The sequence below is a fragment of the Silurus aristotelis genome, assembly GCF_946808225.1.
Source record: "Silurus aristotelis genome assembly, chromosome: 9".
NCBI lineage: Eukaryota > Metazoa > Chordata > Actinopteri > Siluriformes > Siluridae > Silurus > Silurus aristotelis.
Genome location: NC_139582.1, coordinates 2,062,906 through 2,080,887, shown reverse-complemented (window position 1 = coordinate 2,080,887; position 17,982 = coordinate 2,062,906). Strand labels below are relative to the sequence as shown.

General features: G+C 37.4%; 3 protein-coding genes across 3 annotated transcripts; 1 reads left to right on the top strand and 2 right to left on the bottom strand.

Annotated features, from left to right (window-relative positions):
- Positions 1–1,295: 1,295 nt before the first annotated feature.
- Positions 1,296–3,620, top strand: LOC310730621 (low choriolytic enzyme-like). Its single transcript, XM_083549651.1, has 6 exons — positions 1,296–1,396; positions 1,522–1,674; positions 1,824–1,941; positions 2,528–2,706; positions 2,784–2,865; positions 3,449–3,620. Exons 1-6 carry the CDS (start codon positions 1,336–1,338, stop codon positions 3,603–3,605), a joined length of 750 nt encoding a protein of 249 aa, XP_083405777.1. The 5' UTR covers positions 1,296–1,335; the 3' UTR covers positions 3,606–3,620.
- Positions 3,621–7,222: 3,602 nt separating this feature from the next.
- On the bottom strand, positions 7,223–11,022 carry LOC310730847 (low choriolytic enzyme-like). The gene is made up of 8 exons (XM_083550071.1): positions 10,695–11,022; positions 10,565–10,595; positions 10,370–10,435; positions 8,506–8,658; positions 8,304–8,421; positions 8,040–8,218; positions 7,768–7,849; positions 7,223–7,693 (listed from the first exon to the last, which is right to left on the bottom strand). Exons 1-8 carry the CDS (start codon positions 10,761–10,763, stop codon positions 7,567–7,569), a joined length of 825 nt encoding a protein of 274 aa, XP_083406197.1. The 5' UTR covers positions 10,764–11,022; the 3' UTR covers positions 7,223–7,566.
- A 4,010-nt stretch (positions 11,023–15,032) lies between these two features.
- LOC310730844 (hatching enzyme 1.2-like) lies at positions 15,033–17,656 on the bottom strand. Its single transcript, XM_083550059.1, has 8 exons — positions 17,539–17,656; positions 17,320–17,350; positions 17,158–17,223; positions 16,676–16,825; positions 16,475–16,592; positions 16,212–16,390; positions 15,978–16,059; positions 15,033–15,400 (listed from the first exon to the last, which is right to left on the bottom strand). Exons 1-8 carry the CDS (start codon positions 17,605–17,607, stop codon positions 15,259–15,261), a joined length of 837 nt encoding a protein of 278 aa, XP_083406185.1. The 5' UTR covers positions 17,608–17,656; the 3' UTR covers positions 15,033–15,258.
- Positions 17,657–17,982: the final 326 nt, after the last annotated feature.

The following is a 17,982-nucleotide window of genomic DNA, read 5'->3' as shown; positions in this document are numbered from 1 at the left end:
GCTGCTCAGCTCTGTTAAAGCTGATGAAGAGGTGAGACACACAATACAAATAAATCTATTGCCGTCTACTGAAGTTAATCTAAAGCTAAAAAACCAATTACACAATAGTCAAATGATGTAAAAAAATAAGCACTTCAGTGCATCAGTGTTAATGTAAAATAGAAGTGTTGGGCAGTAAGGAAGTGAATTTAAGTTGTGCTTAAGTAGCTTTTTTTGTGTGATTTAGCAAAAGTCTCAGAATGGTGTGGGACAAACGCACACCATTCACCTTCACTGTTGTTTTCTGTAAAGCTGCTTTGAGACAATGTCTGTTGTGAAAAGCGCTATACAAATAAACTTGACTTGACTTGACTTGACTAAACCATTTATAAAAAACATTATAGCCATAATAAATCCTAGTCCTTTGGATACTTAAGTACAGCAGTAAAACACTGATGCACTGATCCATGGTGCATCGTATATACAGCGCCTTCCAAATGCAGTGGAACTCGAAGGCTTATGTTATTTCATTTTTTTTGTTGTTTTTTGCTATACAATGAAGACATTTGTGTCTGAGATTAAACGATGAATGACAATGGATCGGAATTTGATCTATACATCAGAATAGATCAGAATTTTAGCTTTAAATCCCTGATATTTACATCTAGACGTTTCAAACAACTTTGCAAGTTTGAACCCACGCATTTTTCAAGCGACTGAAAATATTGGATCGTTTGCAGAGTTGTTTAAATAGTGAAGAGTTCATAGCGCTGGTTTACTGATTGGAAGGTTGGAGGTTCAATCCCCATTGCTGACACAGTTGGGCCCTTAAACATGGCCCTTAACGCTCTTTGCTTCAGAGGGCTCTGTAACAAGGCTGATCCTGTGCTCTGACCCCAGTTTTTTAACAGGCTGAAATATGCAAAAAAGAATCGTGCTTTGTTGTGATGTATATGTGACAGGGAGATGGTAGTTCAGTGGTTAAGGCTCAGGGTTACTGATCGGAAAGTTGGGGTTTTAAGACCTGGTATCACCAAACTGCCACTTTTGGGGGCCTTGAGCAAAGCCCTCAATACTCGCAATAATAAGCGATGTTAGAGGTCGGAGCACAGGGTCGGTCATGCTACTGTCCCCCTGGAGCATGACCGACCCTGTGCTCCGACCTCTAACATCGCTGGGATATGTGAAGAAAGAATTTCAAAGTGCTGTAAAAGCTAACTAGCTAACTAGCCTTTTTTTTGTCTCTGTTATATGTCTCCATCTTTCCAAACATTCACCTGCAGCCTGGTAAGTAATTTTACCATAATTACCATAATATATGAATAATATAATTTGTAAATAAAACATTATTGGATTATGACTATTTTGGTAGTGTTGTCAGTGGGAGAGCTCCTGGAGAGGGCTAATCGAGGAATCGGTATGTCCAAATCCCTTCACATGCAGTACTGTATAAACACACAGACTCAATTAGTTATTTTTGGAAGTGAATTATTTGTGGTAGTACCCAAGTGTAAGCCTAACGATTTGTGTTCTGTGTGCTAGTTCGTGGAGCTGATGAACCGACGGTTGTTGGAGACATTGCAGTGGGTGATGCTAACGGGAGGAACGCTGATCCGTGTACATCTATAAGCTGCAAGTGGCCCAAGTCCAGTGATGGATTGGTTTACGTTCCCTACAACATCGCCAACCACTTCAGTATGTCATTAACGCTGTACCCGATTGTGTCGTGTACACCAGTGAATATAGTGAATAAATCCAGCTTTTGTAAATGTTGATAAAAACAAGTGTTCAGGTTTCCTTTTCCATGTTATAGGCCAAGTAACATCTACCGTTTTCCTCCTCAGACGCCCGTGAGCTGCAGGTCATCCAGAGAGGTCTAGATTCCTTCGCAGCCGTTTCTTGCATCCGATTCGTTCCACGCTACAACGAGAGGGATTTTCTCAGCATCGAGTCACAAAGCGGGTATAAAATACACCCTTCTCGAAAATAGAATAGAACTGACATTATGAGGTGGCACCAAAAGGTTTGGAGACTCGCTTTGTTTACCAGAAAGTACTTATTTTATCTACGTTTCCACATTATCACCTTCAGAATAGTCCCCTTGCACAGCAATGCAGTGCTCCCAGTGTTCTTCTGAAATGCGTCCTGGAAGTCTTCTTTTTGAAAAGTGTCAAGCAACTTCTGCTATTTGCGCCGGATCTCCGCAACGGTGTCAAAGGGGCGAGCTGGCTCTTCATTTTCAATAAGAGGGCGAAGTCCTGCAGGAGTCAAATCTGGCGAGTAGGATAGGTGCGTAAGTGAGATGGTGTTGTTTTTCTGCAATAAACTCAGAATAGCACCAGGTGCACGGCTTCAGACGTACACAGGACGATGTCTTTTGGCACACTGATTAATGAAGGTCGGTGCTCTCTGTGACTGTGCGTGCAGCCTTGTGCTGCCATCTGTTGGCACATTACAAAACTGGTCTTGAAACTTTTTGATACCACCTTATACAAAAGCAGGTAGTTGATTCCAACCAAGATTCATTCCACTTGATTGAACTGTCCAGGTGCTACTCTTGGGTAGGACGTCTAGGTTATAGTCAGACCGTGTCTCTGGACCGCAGTGGCTGTATCTACCACAACACTGTCCAACACGAGCTGCTTCACGCTCTCGGTTTTAACCATGAACAAACCCGCAGTGATCGTGACAACCACATCCGTGTCGTCTGGGAGAACATTATTGATGGTATAGTCTCAATGCTTTTCTCTATCTCGGGCAGATGCAGTGAAAAAATATTAAAACGTTTTTTTTTCCTTTACAAGACATGAAGTATAACTTTGACAAGATCGCCACTCTGAACCAGGGAACTCTGTATGACTACGACTCTGTCATGCAGTACCACAGGTGAGGCTCGAACCAACTACCCCAGGGTTTAACCTGCTACTGATAGAGTGCTGAAACTTTTTTATTATTAGCATATACTGATGTGTCTTTGACAGGTGTCTGTCAAATGCCCTAAAAAAACTGTTAAATTATATCACATAAAATATGACTGCATATTAGTGTTTCCTTGTCTATCTATCTATCTATCTATCTATCTATCTATCTATCTATCTATCTATCTATCTATCTATCTATCTATCTGTCTGTCTGTCTGTCTGTCTGTCTGTCTGTCTGTCTGTCTGTCTGTCTGTCTGTCTGTCTGTCTGTCTGTCTGTCTGTGTTTGATGTTTGATAAATAGGAAAAAATATATATTTTTTATTCCTCAAGCAATCAGTTTTTTTAATTCTTCTTCCTCTAGTGGTAAGTGATGTGCTTTACACACAGACTCACAGACACACACAGACACACACAGACACACACACACATATATATATATATATATACTCTCACGTCAACTGTGAAATGGTTAAATGTCTGTGTGAGAATGCTGCAAATGTACATAAATAAATGAACTGAACTGAATCTATCTACATTTGTTTTTAGAACTGCATTCTCTAAGAATGGAAAGCCCACCATGGAGCCCATCCCCTACAGTAATGTAGCCGTAGGCCTGGCCAGAGAGATGAGCCAAAATGACATCATTAGAATTAACAGACTCTATCAGTGCTGTGAGTACCGCTCATCTCACCCATATAAATAATAATAATTATAATAATAATAATGATAATTAATAATAATAATAATTATTATTATTATATGAATACTATAATAAAATATGCCTCATATTTTGCTCAAATTAATAGTAATAATAATACTAACAAATTATTCATGTCTGTTTTTATTCCACAGGAACACATTTTACACTTTAAGGTCATATGTCACATTTACACCGAAAGGGATTTCTGTCTGATTCACAGACTATGTGATTTTAAATATATATTAAAAAACAATTAAAATAAATTAATGCGATACTATTAGAGCCTTTTGTCTTTTTTATTCAATAGTACACACATACAGTGCATCCATATTTCCTGTTTACGGGGATCAGTGTGCATTATAAGATAATCCTTTTTTTTCTCAGATCACAAAAATGTACAATAACTTCTTCATGCTCCATTCGCTGTTCACTGTCTTCGCAAAATGTTCTGGATCTATCAGACTGTAATTCTAAAGGTTTACAATATCATTTAATTTGAGGTTATAAAGTCTTAAAATCTATAAAGCCTGGTGGTGCTGGGATTTGAACCCCAGACATTCTGATTCGAGGTCCAATGCCTAAACTACTGAGCTCAAAATCCTCCTACAGTTTTGAAACAGTATGTTTTTCAAAAATGGTGCAATGTTTGGTCACGTTATGTAATGGCACACTTCATTACATTTATGTTCCTCAGTCGGAGGTTTTGTAATTGTAAGTTTTACACACAACCTGATTGGGCAAAGAGAAATTGATTATTAGAACACAACTATATGTGTGTGTGTGTGTGTGTGTGTGTGTGTGTGTGTGTGTGTGCATGTGTGTAAAATATATAGCCAAAGGTTTGTGGACACCGAGCCATAAGGAATGCCATCCAAACATTCCATTTCACATTTAGTTTCCACTTGCTGTTATACGTTCCACTGTTGCAAAGTCAGACAAGGAGAAGTAAATTTATGGTATATTGCACACCGGCTGCCCACAGCTGTGAAACTCCATGCAGCAGTGGAGCAACATAAACTTCTATAGGTTAAGTAGAATGAAAGAGGCTGTTGCTTCTCACGTGAAACGATGACTCACAATAAAAATGTTTTGACCCATAGGTGGAGCCTAGAGATAAAAAGGAACAAAATGTTTTACATTTTTAACACAAATACACTATCTCTATACACAGAATTATAAGGGAAAATTGGAACTAAATGTGGAATTTCATGCTTATCAAGCACGTACCATACTTATGACTTGGTGTCCGCAAACTTTTGGTTATATAGTATCAGTATTTTCTACTTCTTACATTTTCAAATCAGGCTCACAATTTCGATAAAATCTTAATGGTGACATGATCAATACGATTTCGTGCCATTTCAGGCTTCAACCTATTTCTTTCATTGCGCAGGTTTTTCAACCTTCCACTGGTCTATCATTTAATAGCTATCACGCACTACAGATGTATAAAAGCCAATGAAGCTGACAATGAGCAAGACAGAAGGCAACAACAAGTGTGGCTAATGTGGATGGGACAGAGGGAGTCAGCGATGACTGAGATCAGACACGTTCCTGATCACCCAGAGCCTTCCACAGCATTACAGTAGAAAACAGTAGGAATGAGCAGCAATCTGTAATTAGCAACAATCTTTATGTCTATTGTTACTTTCCCTATTTAAAGTGTAGTGTAGGGGAAGTAACATATGCTGTTTTTGTGATGGTATGCTAGTTGGAAGAAAGGACATAAATGAGACCCATTTCTAGGTTTCGTTTCAGTTTACTTTACTGTGTATAATACAAATTTATATGAGTTATAAACCGGATTATATACAACAAAAAAAGAGAAACAGAACAGTCAGGATCAGTGTGTTAGAACAGTGCAGCGGTGAATCGTGGAGGTGGACAGCAACAGTGATGATTTCAGGCGAACCAGCGCCCCATACTACGCCGTCTGAGATACTTCTCGACACTAAGACGGAGACTTCTAACCTCCACATTTGCCATTACAATAGACTCTTTATACACTGGTTCAGAGTCAAAATTGGTCTTGGTTTTGCTAAAGTGCTTAAGGGTGCCACTGAATACTTGTGTTTTAGAAATCTGCTTTTTTTCACTTGACAGTTTTCTGCAATATGCAGTTATGCCCTTTGGGTGTCAGAATGCTCCTACAACCTTCCAGTAACAAGTCAAGAAGACTTTATTGTCATTCCAACCATTGCATTGCAGTACACAGTGAAAACAAAACAACGTTTCCCAGGAACAAGGAGCTCCATCAGACAACATAAAGTAAAGGAAACACAGAACTACACAGAACCCTAAACTAACAACACAAAGTGCAAAAAAATATGTTTTTTTTGGTTTTTTTTACTTTTGTTGGGGTTTTGTGTGTGTGTGTGTGTGTGTGTGTGTCAGTCTAGTGCCTTAATGTTGAGGAGTCTGATGACTGGTGGAAAGAAACTGTTACACAGCCTGGATGTGAGGGTCAGAATGCTTCTGTACCTCTTTCCAGACAGCAAGAGAGTGAAGGGTGTGTGTGTGTGATCATCCACAATGCTGGTGGCTCTACAGATGCAGCATGTGGTGTAAATGTCAACCATCCTCACTATCCGCTCTTTGGTCTTGCTATCTGAGGCAGTTCCCACAACTGGCAGTGACGCAGCTGCTCAGGATGCTCTTGATGGTCCCTCTGTAGAAGGTTGTGAGGATGTGTGGTGGAAACGGTGCCTTCCTCAACTAGTGAACATTGTCAGATGTTCCAAACTGCACAGCTTATGTGCTGGAGATGGTTTTGTTAAAAGACTAGAATGATACCATTCCTGACACCAAACTTGACAAACTGCCGAAGCGAGCAGGAAGATCATGGACAGGAACATCTTGTAGTTGCAAAAACATCTCCTATTTAAAACTGCCATTAATTTGTCATGAGTTATGGAGATGTATGAGTACAGTAGGGCACTACTGTAGTTTTTAAATAGTGTTCTCCAGATGCTAAGTCTCACACATCTTTGCTTAGCCTATTGTAACCATCTGTTGGACTCTTGATTGCTAACATGCTTTTGACAGTGTGTATGTTATTAGACTTGCAGGTCAAGACTTTTTTTAAACTTGATGCAAGCATTGTAAAAGCTCAAGCTGTGTTACTGCAAGTGGAATTGAACATTCTGTAACTTATTATTCACACAATTCCTCGTGCATCAATAAGCCTCGGCCGCCCATGACCCAGTCGCCGGGTCACCACTGTTCCTTCCTTCAAGCACTTTTGATAGATACTGACCACTGCAGACCAGGAACATCCCACAAGAGCTGCAGTTTTGGAGACGCTCTGACCCAGACATCTAGACGTCTCAATTTATCAAACTTGCTCAAATCCTTACACCCATTTTTCCTGCTTCTAACATCAACTTTGAGAACAAAATGTTCACCTGCTGCCTAATAAATAAATCCACCCACCAACAGCAGCCATGATGAAGATCATCAGTGTTCTTCACTTCACCGCTCAGAATGTTAGAATGTCATAATGATCAGTGTACACATTGAATTGAATCTTATCAATTACAATCATGCTGATTAACATCTCAGTGAATGATGAGGGTTTGTTTCTCAGCCGTTGTGTCAAATGCATTCAGACCAAAACAGACTCATCAGCAACATTCTGTTTATTTATAGATGTTTAAGAAACAAAATCATTCCTACAACATAATTCCAAAAAACAGAGATTGTATAGTAACAGATTCCTAATCAAATCGTTAAATAGGCAGGAGTGTGTAATAGACTAATGAGCTTTGTTTCTTTTTAAATCATCAGCATGAGCTGCATCTCAAATTAAAAACCGCAGGTAAAAGATCAAAATAAATTCATACAAGCAAAAAAAAAAAAAAAATAAGATGCTGCTTCTGTTTTAAGCGCAAAGCATTTTTCATTCATCGTGCAAGAAATGTTTTAAAGCATTTTTAAAGCATTCTTAACGTTCAGAGTTTTTCATTTAACTGCAGTAGAGCCTGTTAATGCGTAGAATGTCATTGCGGCTCATCTCAGTGGCACGTCCAATGGAAACGTTATTGTCTGGTATCGGGAGGATGGTCGGCTGCCTATTGCTGGAGAAGGCAAACCTGTACAAACACAGTCTGTTTATTACTACTGTGCCGTATGAAAACTGACAATTAAAGAGTGTATGATACTTTACCTCTCATATTGCATGACAGAATTGTAGTCATATGGCGTGTTCAAGTTGTTGGTGTTGACTATATTGAAATTGTGCTCCTGTCCTGTGAATATATGAACCACATGATTATGTTGTTGTTTTTTTGTCTTTTACTGACGAAACCGAGGCCTCACGGTTGACATTTTATGAATTGGATGCCTCTAAGAATTATGAGCTGCTCCCCTGATTGCTGTCATACTCAAGTTTAGACTTTATAAATAAGAAATCAGAAGTGAAATTCCTGCTCTGCTCACCACGGAGAACATTCTGGAGAAGGATTCTGACATGCTGGTCGCGGTCACTTCGGTTCTGCTCATGATGAAAGCCCAGAGCGTGGAGAAGCTCATGCTGGACGATGTTATGAAAAACACAGCCGCCACGTTGTAGAGACACAACCTGCCTTCCATTACGACGACCAATGAACGAATAGCACCTGTACAGTGAAGAAAACATTCTCAAGACTGGTTTGTTGCAACTGTTTGTTAAAATAGTCATCAATAATAGGACTGTTGTTATACCCATTGTCTGAGATTATATTAAGAAAGTGTTCTTCATTGGCTCGAGGTACGAATCGGACACAGGTCGACCTTTGGAAGGATTCCAGTCCACGCAGGATAACGTTTCTTTCATTGGGTGCTGTCAGAAATAGAAAAGCTTGTTAATGGTAACGAATCACTGACACATATTTCTTTAAATCCAGGAAAAAAAAGTGATACTCACAGTACTGCCTGGAAATGACAAAGGGAACAATGACATTCCCATTTTGGTTCCTGGGCCACTTGCACCCACGAGCAGTACATGGATCTGCATTCTGGAGCCCAGTGTACTCCGCGATGTCACCATGGGTAATGTTGAAACCACTCTTTGACTTTTCTGTTCAGTAAAACACAAGTGTCTACACTGGGGTTCGTAGAACATGCAGTATTGTTGAGATAATCCTAAAGAAAATGCCTGGTTTACGAAACTAAAAAAGACTGAATTCTATAAGTTATTCTAATAAAGCACTTTTGAGAGCTTCACATTTACTTTATTGAGAAATCTTACTTTCAAAATGTATATATTTCAAATAAGTCCCATGATCTTTAAAACTCACTCCAGTTAACATGCACTTTCCAGGAAATGGTTAGAAATTGTTGTTATGGGATTCAGACAGTTATTAGAGGACATCATATGTTTAATAAGGATAATTACATTTAAAAAAAAAACCCATGTAGTTAAAGCAGAGATCCATTTAGTGACAGTAAAAGTGTCCTTTTAAACTTTCACTTGAGTAAAAAGTATAAAAGTTTTCGCCTTCAAATGTACTTAAGTATCCAAAGTAGTGATTTATTATAACTATAATGTTCCTATGATCATTTTTTATCACAAGACTCTTTACTTAATAAACTCAGTTGATGTGTAAAGACTCGAATGTGACTCTCAGCACACTGATCTATTAATAGAATGATATTAATGACTCAAACACTGATTGATTTCAATCGAAATTATCATGAGCACAAAACCTTCTAACTTCAGAAAAATTATGTAAATAAGTTTATTTATCATTTCTTCCTCTTAAAATGTTCTGTTTGCTGTTGAACTGATGCTGAACTGTATGTTGACACTCGACACTAATCGGTGACTCGCTGCGTTTTTGAATAGTTACGTTTTAATCCTCATTAATAAAAAGGAACGATTGATTTCACAAAATGTAGTCGAGTAAAAAATAAAAGATTTGACTTTGAAATGTAGTGAACTTACAGTAAAACACTTCAGTAAAGTACAGATACGATAAAAAAAAAAAAAAAAAAAAAAAAAAACTTAATTGGAAAATAATGATGATTCAGTACTTTTGAATGAATGTAAACACTACTAATGTCACACAGAGCAGCGTGGAATAGACATGTGATGTGAAGTAAATTGGACTGTTGTTTTTTGCAGATATTATATTAGTAATATATACCAACCAACTATGCTTTTATAACTACACCATTCTTTGATTATATTTTGAACTTTATATTTGAATTTTTTTCAATATTTTATTTCTATTTCTATTTACATGGACTAGAATAGAATAAAATGGAATAGAATAGAATACTACTAGTATAAGACAGTTATACTACATGTCGTATTGTGTAGGAAAGTATACACATGTGCAATAAATCGCGGAAATGAATATGCACGGGGTTGAGCATGGGGAAGGAGGAGGAACGCTGCCGACAATTTATCCCCCTTTTAAAAGTGAAAAGGTTTGAAAATATTTGGGTTCCAAAACAAAAAATGCAGAGGGACCACTGGCCGAAGACGTTTTTCCTTTGTGTAAGACGTGCCGACGGAAAGTGGCGGCCAAACACGGGAACACGTCTAACATGTTCGTTCATCTTAGCGACAACCATCCAGTGCAATTGAGGGAGATAAAGATAAATTTACTTCTCATTTCCGTGTTAAACGCCAAATAAAAACAACTCATTAAATACCGTGATAAAACCTTAATCGATTAATCGCAGCGTGAAAATGTGATGCCGGCACGTGCCTAACACCTGCAATAGTACAAAACAGAACCTCAAGCATCAGTCTATTTTTCACGTTTTTTTTTCAATCTTACCAATATTCTTGTTCGCTCTTTCAATGATGGCTGATACTGAGTAAAAATCAGGGTCAGTGCTTTTATCTGCAAAAAATAAATAAAAAATTGTAGTGACATTAGTAAAAAAAAAAATTATAATTTACAAATTGTTTTCTTTATATATTATTATATTTATATATATAAATGATTAATTTAAATCAAGTAGCATCTTACCAATCTCCTCAGAAAGAACTTTATCCAGTACCTGGTTAATAAACATTTAAAATGTTAATTGGATCTTTTACAGATTTACTCTCAATTACTCATTATGTATTTTACGTTGATAAAATGTCTGCTAGCTCACCTTTATGGAACGACTCTGAACCAGACTGATGCTGAGCAGGAGCAGGATGATGCCTTGTATCAGAGACATGATGAAAGTGTCACAGCACGGAAAGTGGAGAACGCTCAGGCAGAAGAACAGTTTAAATACCCTCACTTGTGTTCCTCAATTCCCTCTCAGACGCTGTTTCTCAAGGTTTATGAAAACCAGAAAATAAATGGAACTAGAAGCTCTTACAAAAAAGAGTGGGTTTTTTTTCACGAAATTTCACATGCAAGCAACTTTGAACATTTCCAAATGTTACAAGGCTTCTACAAAATCCAAACCTGATGCAAACCATAACTTTAGCTTAGTGATAAACCTTTAACTTACCTTGAACCTCGGCTACTGCAAACTCTATCCCAATTATCACGTGCATCTGCTTAATAAAAAAAAAAGGTGGTGATAGTATGCAAATCCTCAGCTTACTGAATAGCGATTGCTGAAAGGATAAGCATGTGTCTCTCCACAAAAACATTACACACATCCTTCACTCAAGTAGAAGTTCAGATACTCATGTTTTAAAATATTTTGGTAAAAGTACTTAAGTAAAAATGTAGCCATTACTGCTACCGGTTTTAGTGTCACGCTGGTAACTGGACCTCGCATTAAATTAATATTAGGGCCGTCAATTGATATTTAATCGCAATTAATTGCATGACTGTCATGAGTTTGCGATTCATTGCAACTTAATCTCACATTTTGTTATCTGTTCTAAATGTACCCTAAATTAATACCTTTAAGCTATAAATACTCTACTCAACATGGGTATTGACAAATATTGATGCTTTATGCAAATGTATGTTTATTATTAGTGAAACGAAACTCAACATCATGCATGAAGAGAAAATATTCTTGTAAATGTTTTAAAGTAATAATGGTGTTTTAAATTACGTAAATCATCAGAACACCAAAGGGAACCTTTAGTATGTTTCCACACGGACGGTTAATGAGGTGATACCGGAGAAACTGCACCTCTTTAATCTTTCATATGAATAACAGAATCCAGTGAAGCAGGGAGTTTTTGCTTGCTACAGTCACTCATTAGGGACAAACGTATTCATTCATTCATTCATTTTCTCCCGCTTATCCGTAATTCGGGTCACGGGGGCAGCAGTCTAAGCAGGCCCCCGCCTTCGACTGCTGCCCAATCCTCACAGCACCGTCCCTTACGGTCCCTCCTGCTGGTGGTGAGCCCACGGGAAGGGACAAACGTATACATTCTTTTATTACCGCTTCATCTCTGTCAAGCTGCTTTGACACAATGTCCATTGTTAAAAGTACCAGGGCCGCTGGAAGTAATTTTGAACAGGGGGTGCTGTGAATTATTATTATTTTTTTTTTTGACAAAAAAACCTATGAGCCTATGGGCCTATTTAGAATACATTTAAAAAAAAACATAGGGCTGTGACGATGGCACACTTTTTTTTTTTTTTAACCACCGCGGTGGTAGTGGACCAAATACCGGCGGTGTTGCGGTGGTTGGGGGGTTGTTGTGAAATAATAAAAAAAACAAAAAAACAAAGAACCAACACACTAAAGCCTGTAAAGCATTTAAATAAATATCAGTAAATACTGGTAACTTACATAATATAATAAAGTTGAATTATATATATAAAAACCCCCCAAAAAATAACAGTTTTATATTTCCACCCAAAGACGCGTTATAGCCTCCCGCTCTGCGCTTTGAGAGGGATGTGGAACACGAGCAGGAAAGAGACCACCGATCTCTTTTTCTGAAATCTTCATGTTGTTGTAAAAGGTACGAAGAGCTAAGTTGATCTTCCACAAGGGCAAGGCAATTAGGCTATGTGTGCGCGCTGCCAGAGAAAACCAAACTAAAATCACCCGCGCGTGTGAAACGCGTTTTACAAATGAACTTGAAAAATCAATATAATTAAAATAATCAAAATAATTAAATTAAAATCCAAAATACACTTAATAGCCTAGGTGTCAAAATCATTTCCTAAAATATTCATAAGGAATTTATAAATTGTGCAAAATATTTTTAATAGGCCTACATTTTAAAAAAATCTCTCTCTCGCCAATAGGGGGTGCTGCAGCACCCCCAGCACCCCCACTTTCTGCGGCCATGAAAAGTACTCTAGAAATAAAAAATGTATCGAATTAAAATGAACTAAATACTGCTATGTACATACAATATATTGCCAAAAGTTTGCGGACACCTAGTCATAAGTACAGTTAGACCTCGACCTACGACCCCACGACTTACGACATTAAAGTCGATACAACGCAAATGAAAAGCAGATCTTCATTGAGCTGGTATTGTGCACTGAGGAAATGTCATGCTGGAACAGGTTTAAGTCTTCTCATTTAACTGAATAAACAATTTCATGCATCCAAAGACGTCTGATACAATTGTGTTCCTTCAACTTTGTGGTAACAGTTTGGGAAAGAACAACAGTGAAGGTGAATGGTGTGTATTTTTCCCTGATGAGCAGCCGTGGCGACTGTGGCAAGGAAAAACTACCTTAGATGTTATGAGGAAAAAACCTTGAGAGGAACCAGACTCAAAAGGGGAACCCATTCTCATTTGGGTGACATCAAGAGTGTGACCATAAATCTTTCAACAATACAGAACACTGGAGAGAGAGAACTAACATGAGCACTGGAGTATAAGATTATAAGTAAATGATCTTTCTACAGTCTTCTACAGTCTTTATGGTTATAAAACTAGGAGCTACTGAGCTCAACATTTGTGATCATCACAGATCCAGCATCAGCTTCTCCATGCCAGAGCCTTTAAACACTCCAAGAGGTCCAATGTCAATTTTAGACCGTGTCATCCAGATTATGGTGTTTTCTGTTTACAGGCGGCGTGTACTTCAGGTTTCCTGTGACGGCTAAGAAACACAGCCATTATCTCGAATTCTTGAACATATATTTGATCTTTTCTAAGAATAGATGTTGTGCAATTCTGTCAATCTTGCAATGTTTGTCAGTGTAATTGGAAGCCAAACCAAACAATTACTCAAGGTCCCCTTGGTGATCTGCGTGTATTAGGGAGCCTTTTTAATTTCATTGTTTGAATCGAATTGAATTACACTACATACAAATGATGCAGCTTTATAATAATCCTGTTTTTATGGTATTTGCTTCACTCTGTATATACTATATCATTCTGGACAATTAATCTGTACATAATACATTGTATATTCTGGACTATCCACACACACACACACACACACACACACACACACACACAAACACAAACACAAACACACACACACACACACACACACACACACACACACACACATATATATATATATATATATACATTCTTTTTCTTAGTGTATTTTATATTTATTTGCTGTATATTTATTCATTTATATATTTACATGCTGTACATATATTTGCATATTTATGTACACTTGAAATTTTGCATAATTGCTAATATTTGGCCTTCTAGTAGACAGATAGATCTATCTATCTATCTATCTATCTATCTATCTATCTATCTATCTATCTATCTATCTATCTATCTATCTATCTATCTATCTATCTATCTATCTATCTCTCTCCCTCTCTCTCTCTCTCTCTATCTATCTATCTATCTATCTATCTATCTATCTATCTATCTATCTATCTATCTATCTGTCTATCTATCTATCTATCTATCTATCTATCTATCTATCTATCTATCTATCTATCTATCTATCTATCTATCTATCTATCGGTTGTTGTTTCAAATACCTATTTGCATTCTACAGTTTCATCCCTGCTACAAAAACAGTATTGAGTCATTAGGAGCTGGTTATGCTTTAGCTCATTTTCCATGTAGTTACTGGTTTTAATCAGCTGTAAAGCAATTAAACAAAGTTTCACAGATCTATAAATGTATGAATAATGTGCCGTTCATGTTTCTGCCATTATACAAGGACCAAACCAACTGATAAATGAGGTTTATTAAATTGTTAAGCGTTATGCAAGTTTAGTCTAAATCAGGTAATGTTAGGTCTCTAGTTGTTTACCTAGTAGGTAATATTAGCATTAGCAGGGTCTAAACTGATATTATATTCAATAATGATGTAGGCTATTTATTTATTAAGGGCATTACCTCACTTTGCTGTTTTGATATTGGTGATAAAATTCTTCACTTAAGAAAAATTACCTTAAAGCTTAATAAATAGCTAGCTATTATGCTAACATTGCTAGATAGGAGACTGAAATAAATAAAAAAATGCCACGTGTTGCAGTAATTTGAGTTACTTCCTGGATTTGTCTTCAATTTTTTTTTTGAAGAGGGTTGTTTCTGACTGGTTCTGTCAAAAGCACTTGGACCAAAAAGCAGACACCTCAGCAACATTCCCTTTATTTATAGATGTTTGAGATACAAAATCATTGCTTGAAGAGATTCCATTCAGAATAAAATAAACTCATACCAGCAAAAGAACATCAACGCGTGTAAAAGTCTAATATCAGAAATTTAAGGGGGAAAATCCCATAAGATTACATTAAGAGCAAAGCGTTTTCTTACTTTCTGCAAAAGCTTTTAATGGGAATTTAAAGCACACTGGCGATGTTAAGAGCTCCTCCTTCTACGGCAGTAGAGCCTGTTAACACGTCGGATGTCGTTGCGGCTCATTTTGGTGGCACGTCCAATAGAAACGTTATTGTTTGGTATGGGGAGGATGGTCGGCTGCCTGTTCCTCGAGAAAGCATACCTGTACCAACACAATATGTTAAATACAGCTGTGGTCCACAAACATTTTTGCACCACGGACCGGTTTAATGTCAGACAATATTTTCACGGACCGGCCTTTAAGGTGTGGCGGATAAATACAACAAAATAAAATGATACGCCCGGCATAAAAACTAGTATTTTCTAAATCTAATAATAAACGTGAATCCACTGTGTTGTTGTTTGTTCATTTTGCTTGCTTGGGGGTTTGAATTTAGCGGTAATGTATTATGTGTTAGCGGCCAGAGCCCCTTTAAGAAGGTAGTGGTTGGAGGTAAGACATGTGACCGAGGCATCATGACCTGCATCAAAAGTGAGTCATAGACAGATGTGGTGGAGAAAATCTGTGAATTTTCCACAATAAAATATCATTCAGAATCAGATAATAAATAAAACGAAAATCATGTAAGTTATGTATTGTTTCTGTTCGGCCCGGTACCAATGACCCACGGACCGGCGCCGGGCCGCGGGCCGGGGGTTGGGGGACTACTTAATTACAGTATGTTAATATGTTAAATGCTGTATGGAAACTGAGAATTAAAGAGTGTATGATTCATTACCTGTCATATTGCATGACAGAATTGTAGTCATATGGCGTCCTCAAGTTGTTGGTGTTGACTTTATTAAAATTGTGCTCCTGTCCTGTGAATATATGAACCACATGATTCTGTTGTTAGAGCTTTTGTATTTTAACTGTCACAATAAAGGTTGACATTGCAATAATTTTAAATGATTGTCGTCATACTCAAGTTTAGACTCAGAGTAACTTTATAAATAATTCCTGCTCTGCTCACCAGGGAGAACATTCTGGAGAAGGATTCTGACATGCTTGTCACGGTCACTACGGTTCTGCTCATGATGAAAGCCCAGAGCGTGAAGAAGCTCATGTTGGACGATGTGACGATAAACACAGCCGTTACGTTGTAGAGACACAACCTGCCTTCCACCACGACGACCAATGAACGAATAGCACCTGTACAGTGAAGAAAACATTCTCAAGACTGGTTTGTTTAAGCAACTGTTTATCAAAGCAGCAATAATATGACTGCTGGTTTACCCAGTGTCTGAGATTATATTAATGTAGTCTTCTTGAGAGGTTCGACGTACGAATCGGACACAGGTCGACCTTTGGAAGGATTTCAGTCCACACAGGATGACTCTTTTTTCAGAGCGTGCTGTCAGAAAGAGAAAAGCGTATAAAAGGTAGCTAATCCATCTCTGACATATTAGTTGTAGCCAGGTAAAAAGGGATACTTACAGAACTGCCTGGAAATGACGTAAGGCACTAAAACCCTCCTCCGTTTCCTGGGCCACTTGCACCCACGAGAAGTACATGGATCTGCATTCTGGAGCCCAGTGTACACCGCGATGTCACCATGAGTAATGTTGAAACCATCCTTTGACATTCCTGTTCAGTAAAACACAAGTGTCTACACTGGGACCCATAGAATATGCAGTATTTTCAAGACAATCCTGAATAATATGTCTATAGTCTGTTGAAATCAATTTAATGAAGACTGAATGCTCTTTTCATGTGATGTGTTGATGGTGTGTCAGACAAGTGTTTTTTATAAATAATATACTGATGCTTAATTAGCCACAAGTAAAATCGATCATTTATGATAATGTGCAGTATAATATTGTGTATAATGTGTATGGTAATGTGTATATAATAACAATACTGTTCTGTGGCAGATGATCACAAAGAAGGTTTTTGCGTTTTTTTTTTTTCAACCTTACCAACATTCTTGTTGGCTCTTTCAATGATGGCCGATACGGAGTAATAATCAGGGTCAGTGCTGTTACCTGAAATGAATGAACATGTAGTGACATTAGTCAAAAACAACAACAAAAACAAATCTATAGAGAAAAATTTTAAATCCGAATCAAGTGGCATCTTACCAATCTTCTCAGAGAGAACATTATCCAACACCTGGTTAATAAACAATAAAAATCGTTATTAGGTCTTCAGAGTTTCTCAAAATTACTCATAATTTTATAATAATATAATATATATATATATATATATATATATATATATATATATATATATATATATATATATATATATATATATATATATATAATATTTTATGTTGGTGAAACATCTGGAATTCTCACCTTCATGGAATAACTCTGAACTAGACTGATGCTGAGCAGGAGCAGGATGATGCCTTGTATCAGGTGCATGATGAAGGTCTCACTCAGTTTCTCAGCACTGAGAGTGGAGAATGTTCAGGCAGAAGAACAGTTTAAATACCCTCACAGAAATCAGTTATGGAAAACCAGTAAAAAATGGAACTACAAAATGTTACGTAAGAGAAATTTTTTTCTTTAAATTTTGCATGCAAACTTCCCTATAAATTTCCACCTGTTGGAACCAAACCATATTACAACAATTTTCACTGGCGAACTTTCACTGCCAAACCACAAATTTAGCTCTAATTTAAAAAAAAAAGATAGGTATGTCTTCCACTGCTTCTTCCATCTAAATAGCCATGGCTGGAAATACAATGGCGATTTAAAAGATGTTGGGACACTGTGTAAAATGTAAATAAAAACTGA

Coding starts and splice junctions, on each gene's coding strand:
- LOC310730844 (XM_083550059.1), bottom strand. CDS start 17,607: ATGCACCTGATACAAGGCATCATCCTGCTCCTGCTCAGCATCAGTCTA. Junction 16,593..16,675: donor CGTCATTTCCAGGCAGTTCT/GTAAGTATCCCT, acceptor TCTTTCTGACAG/CACGCTCTGAAAAAAGAGTC. Junction 16,060..16,211: donor TCTCCAGAATGTTCTCCCTG/GTGAGCAGAGCA, acceptor ATATATTCACAG/GACAGGAGCACAATTTTAAT.
- LOC310730621 (XM_083549651.1), top strand. CDS start 1,336: ATGACTATTTTGGTAGTGTTGTCAGTGGGAGAGCTCCTGGAGAGGGCT. Junction 1,397..1,521: donor GAGGGCTAATCGAGGAATCG/GTATGTCCAAAT, acceptor TCTGTGTGCTAG/TTCGTGGAGCTGATGAACCG. Junction 1,675..1,823: donor CAACATCGCCAACCACTTCA/GTATGTCATTAA, acceptor TTTCCTCCTCAG/ACGCCCGTGAGCTGCAGGTC.
- LOC310730847 (XM_083550071.1), bottom strand. CDS start 10,763: ATGTCTCTGATACAAGGCATCATCCTGCTCCTGCTCAGCATCAGTCTG. Junction 10,596..10,694: donor TTCAGAGTCGTTCCATAAAG/GTGAGCTAGCAG, acceptor TTTATTAACCAG/GTACTGGATAAAGTTCTTTC. Junction 7,850..8,039: donor TCTCCAGAATGTTCTCCGTG/GTGAGCAGAGCA, acceptor ATATATTCACAG/GACAGGAGCACAATTTCAAT.